Genomic DNA, 3712 nt, shown 5'->3' with positions numbered 1-3712 from the left:
TGTTTTTTTTTTTTTTTTTTTTTTTTTTTTTTTTTTAATATCTCAAGATGAAGAAATGAGGTACTGGGTTTCGAGTTAGCACTTTCAGTTAATATCCCAAATTTTCTTGCAATTCGGCAATATAGAATGCCCAAAATGATTAATATATTTACCATGCGATGGAAGTAGGTGCTTTTGAAATTTACTTTGTTACTATTGTATTCATGGTGTTTGTTATATTGCTTCAGTTAATTAAGCAATGGGAAAAAGTTTTAGTCCAACACTGTTGCGAGAGCTAGAAAATCTTGACAAAGATCCAGATAGCTACAAATCAGTGATGAGATCATTGAAGTCATATGTGAAAGATTTGGACATCGAGGCAATTCCGATCTTTGTTGCACAAGTTTTCGAGACTGCGAAAATCGGCTCCTTATCGAAGGAGCTCACAGTTTCTCTCTATGAAGTTCTTGCACAGGTTCATAGTGTCAAAATTGTTCCCATGATAGGTAGTATTATGCAATCCATAGTTCAGACCTTAGCATCAAGCGCAGGATCTTTACAGATTCAGGAAGCTTGCTCAAAGGTGGTTCTAGCTATTGCAAGATATGGAATTGACCCAACAACCGCAGAAGACAAGAAGAGGAACATAATTTGTTCGCTTTGTAAGCCTCTATGTGATGGACTCTCGAGTACTCAGGAGTGTTTGACCTCCGGTGCTGCGCTCTGCTTGAAGGCTCTAGTGGATTCAGACAACTGGCGGTTTGCCTCCGATGAAATGGTTAACAAGGTTTGCCTGAATGTGGCTGCGGCGTTAGAGGGGAAGTCTCAGGCCAATGCACACATGGATTTGGTTATGTCCTTAGCTAAGTCCAATCCTTTGATTGTTGAAGCCTATGCAAGACTACTCATACAAGCAGGACTAAGAATACTAAATGCTGGAGCTGAGATATTGGAGGCGAATTTTCAGAAGCGACTTGCAGCCATTCAAATGGTGAACTTGTTGATGAAATGTATAGACTCTAGGAGTATTTTCTCAGAGTTAGAACAGATAATTGAGAAGATGGAGATCTGTCAATTTGACAACATGGCATGTGTCAAAGATGCTGCGTATGAAGCTCTGCAAACTGCCAGGAGAATTACGGCAAGCAAAAAATCATGTGTAAAGAGTCCTGCATCAGTAACAGGGTCAAATTTTAGGAGTGACTGTATGGAGGCAGATAGTTTTTATGGTGATGAAGATCATTCTCCTACTGCATGTATTTCACCAGAACCACAAACCTTGGACTTTTTTCCTGGATATGAATATGCAGTGAAGTCTCCTATTTTAGCGAGTCAACCTTCGCAGCACTCAAAATATAGTCGAAGGGGTGTGAACCGGAAGCTTTGGAGTCAAGGAAATGGACGGATTGATGTGTCTCTCAGAGATGGTTTGTTCTCAGCTGTAGCTCAGGAAAATGCCTGGTCGGGACACACTGAGAATCCGTTTTGTAATCAAGCAAGAAATTTATCAGACGAGTTTGCTGGTTTCGTGAACATGAATTCTTGTCATAGAGTATCCAGAAGTACCACCACAAGTCCCCGAGTAAGTGTTTCTGTCTCTGATAGTATTCATTATTCATATTTCATAAAAAGGTGGCTGAAGAAATTAGGAACAGAGGTTCTTTTGAATAGTATTTACCAAAAAAGAGACAAATTCATACCTTGCAATGTGTAGATTGAATGTACAATTATTTAGCATAACCTTTCCGTGTGTATACATCTCAAGTCAGAATGTGTGATTTTGTGGTTAATTGAAACTTTTCATTTATTTTTATGTTGCCAAGAGTTTGAGAGTATTCCTGTTTTCTTTATTGTACTCAGAGATCACAGATTGGAGTTAATTCCGACACCATGAACAACTTTATGACCCCTCAGAAGCTCATTCACTCTCTAGAAGATCCAGATGCCGAGACTTCGTGTTGCTCCAACAGGCAGAGCAGAAGGGTCAGGAGTCTATCGACCGGCAATGTGGAGAGGAGCCGAAGATCCAACTTCGAACATGACGAAAACTGTTTCACAGACTATGTGAACTGTGATTGTAATCCAAACGGAAGCTTATTTGATTATGATGAGTTCCAAGATGGGCAAGAACCAGTCTCACCAACAGATGACATTCCTGTTGGTTCTGCTTTGCAGGTGCCTCCTGAAAATAGTGATAACATTGAGACGGTTCGCATTCGAAAACCATTTCAGAAGACTAAATATAAAGTGGTTTGTGGCCTTTCATTTGCTCTTCTTGCAATGGCTACTCCATTACTATGGATCACCAATCAGGAAGATGGTCATTATCTTGTTCCTACATAATGTGTTCATTCCTTGTTTACAGACTTATATTTTAAGAGCATTTTAGGTATACCTTTATGTAAAGTATCAGTCAATTCCAACTGAATGTTGGTAAGTTCAATGTAGATGTAAAGGATCAAATAAAATTGAGCACTTCTCTCTTGATTTTCTATACAAAGTCACAATTTAGGAAAACAAAAAGAAAAATATGAGTAAATAGTCATTTATGCACTTGAAAGGTTCTGAATTTGACAAAACGAACCTCAATATTTGTTTTTGACAAAATGAACCTCAAATATTAGCTCTGTTTGACAAAACAGGCTAACTGTTAGCTTATCACTCGAGATGTTTAGGCTGTTTTGTCAAACAAAACTTATATTTAGAAGTTCATTTTGTCAAATTTGTCAAAGAATCTTTTAGATACCAAAACGATTATTTTCTCAAAAAATATTTAAGTGACTCATTTTATATCATACATCCTATCAACTTGCAATTTTATTACTATGAGATGAAAAATGTGAGGTGGTTGTGTACTTGTGTATGGTTTAGAATTAGTATAATACTTTAATAATTAAGTCAAAGTAAATATTTTATATACAAATATCGAATGGAAATAAAAATTCAAAAGAGAAACCAAAATTGCAAACATGAATCATAATTTTCTATTAATTGTAATATAAGCTTAGCTTAAGCATCATATTATAGATTTGGATTGTGTATGTATTGCCCTCCGTTCCAAACATCTTGAGGATTTACTACTATTGGTTTGAGAATGGCAGTTTGGCCAACCAATATGTAAGAATACTTGCTGTAAATTTCAACTTTTGAGCCAGGACTGAAGAGGTACATCTCGTCCAATCCGATCCTTCCAATTGACAATGAGTTTCTTCTACCCTGATACAAGGAAACATTTATTTCATGAAATCATGAAAAGAATTAGCATGAAATAAATCACATTTTTGGACTGAAAATTAAATTAGATGCCAAATGTGGGTTACCTTAATTAGCCATCAACTTTTTAGTTCAAATAAGAACTCCTCACTACTAAAATTTGATAAAATATTTTTTAAAGATTTAGCTATTTAATAAAATATTTTTTTTTATAGTATTCTTAACGGGAGCTACTCACATAAAGACGCTTAAAACGTTTTTTCTAAAGACGTTTTTTAATAATTAAAATTCAACCTATAAAATCAATCAAAGTATAGTCACCAAAAAAAATCAAAGTATGTTATTTTTGTCAAAATTCGACCAAATAAATTGATTTGACCAAAAAATTGATAAACTAAATGTTGAACTGATCTAAATTAATTTTTTTATAGAAAATGACTATAATACTCTTATTATAAAAAATGACTAAAATATTCTTATTATATATATTAATTTTGAAAATTCTAAATTATAATTCAAT

At 34.8% G+C, this 3712-nt stretch overlaps 2 protein-coding genes across 2 annotated transcripts in view; one reads left to right on the top strand and one right to left on the bottom strand.

Moving 5' to 3' along the window:
* The window catches only part of LOC107622555, a 3188-nt gene extending 487 nt beyond the window's left edge, over positions 1–2701 (top strand). Inside the window, exons 2-3 of the mRNA XM_016324499.2 lie at positions 228–1561; positions 1840–2701. Coding sequence (XP_016179985.1) covers positions 239–1561; positions 1840–2322 — 1806 coding nt within the window. The 5' untranslated portion in view covers positions 228–238 and the 3' untranslated portion in view covers positions 2323–2701. The remainder of the gene's footprint in view (positions 1–227; positions 1562–1839) is intronic.
* LOC107622557 (protein NDH-DEPENDENT CYCLIC ELECTRON FLOW 5) overlaps positions 2846–3712 on the bottom strand; it is a 2867-nt gene continuing 2000 nt past the window's right edge. Inside the window, exon 3 of the mRNA XM_016324501.2 lies at positions 2846–3195. Coding sequence (XP_016179987.1) covers positions 3001–3195 — 195 coding nt within the window. The 3' untranslated portion in view covers positions 2846–3000. The remainder of the gene's footprint in view (positions 3196–3712) is intronic.

This window comes from Arachis ipaensis, chromosome B10 (genome assembly GCF_000816755.2).
Source record: "Arachis ipaensis cultivar K30076 chromosome B10, Araip1.1, whole genome shotgun sequence".
Taxonomy (NCBI): domain Eukaryota; kingdom Viridiplantae; phylum Streptophyta; class Magnoliopsida; order Fabales; family Fabaceae; genus Arachis; species Arachis ipaensis.
The sequence above is the reverse complement of the archived record's forward strand: the minus strand, read 5'-3'. Positions and strand labels throughout refer to the sequence as shown.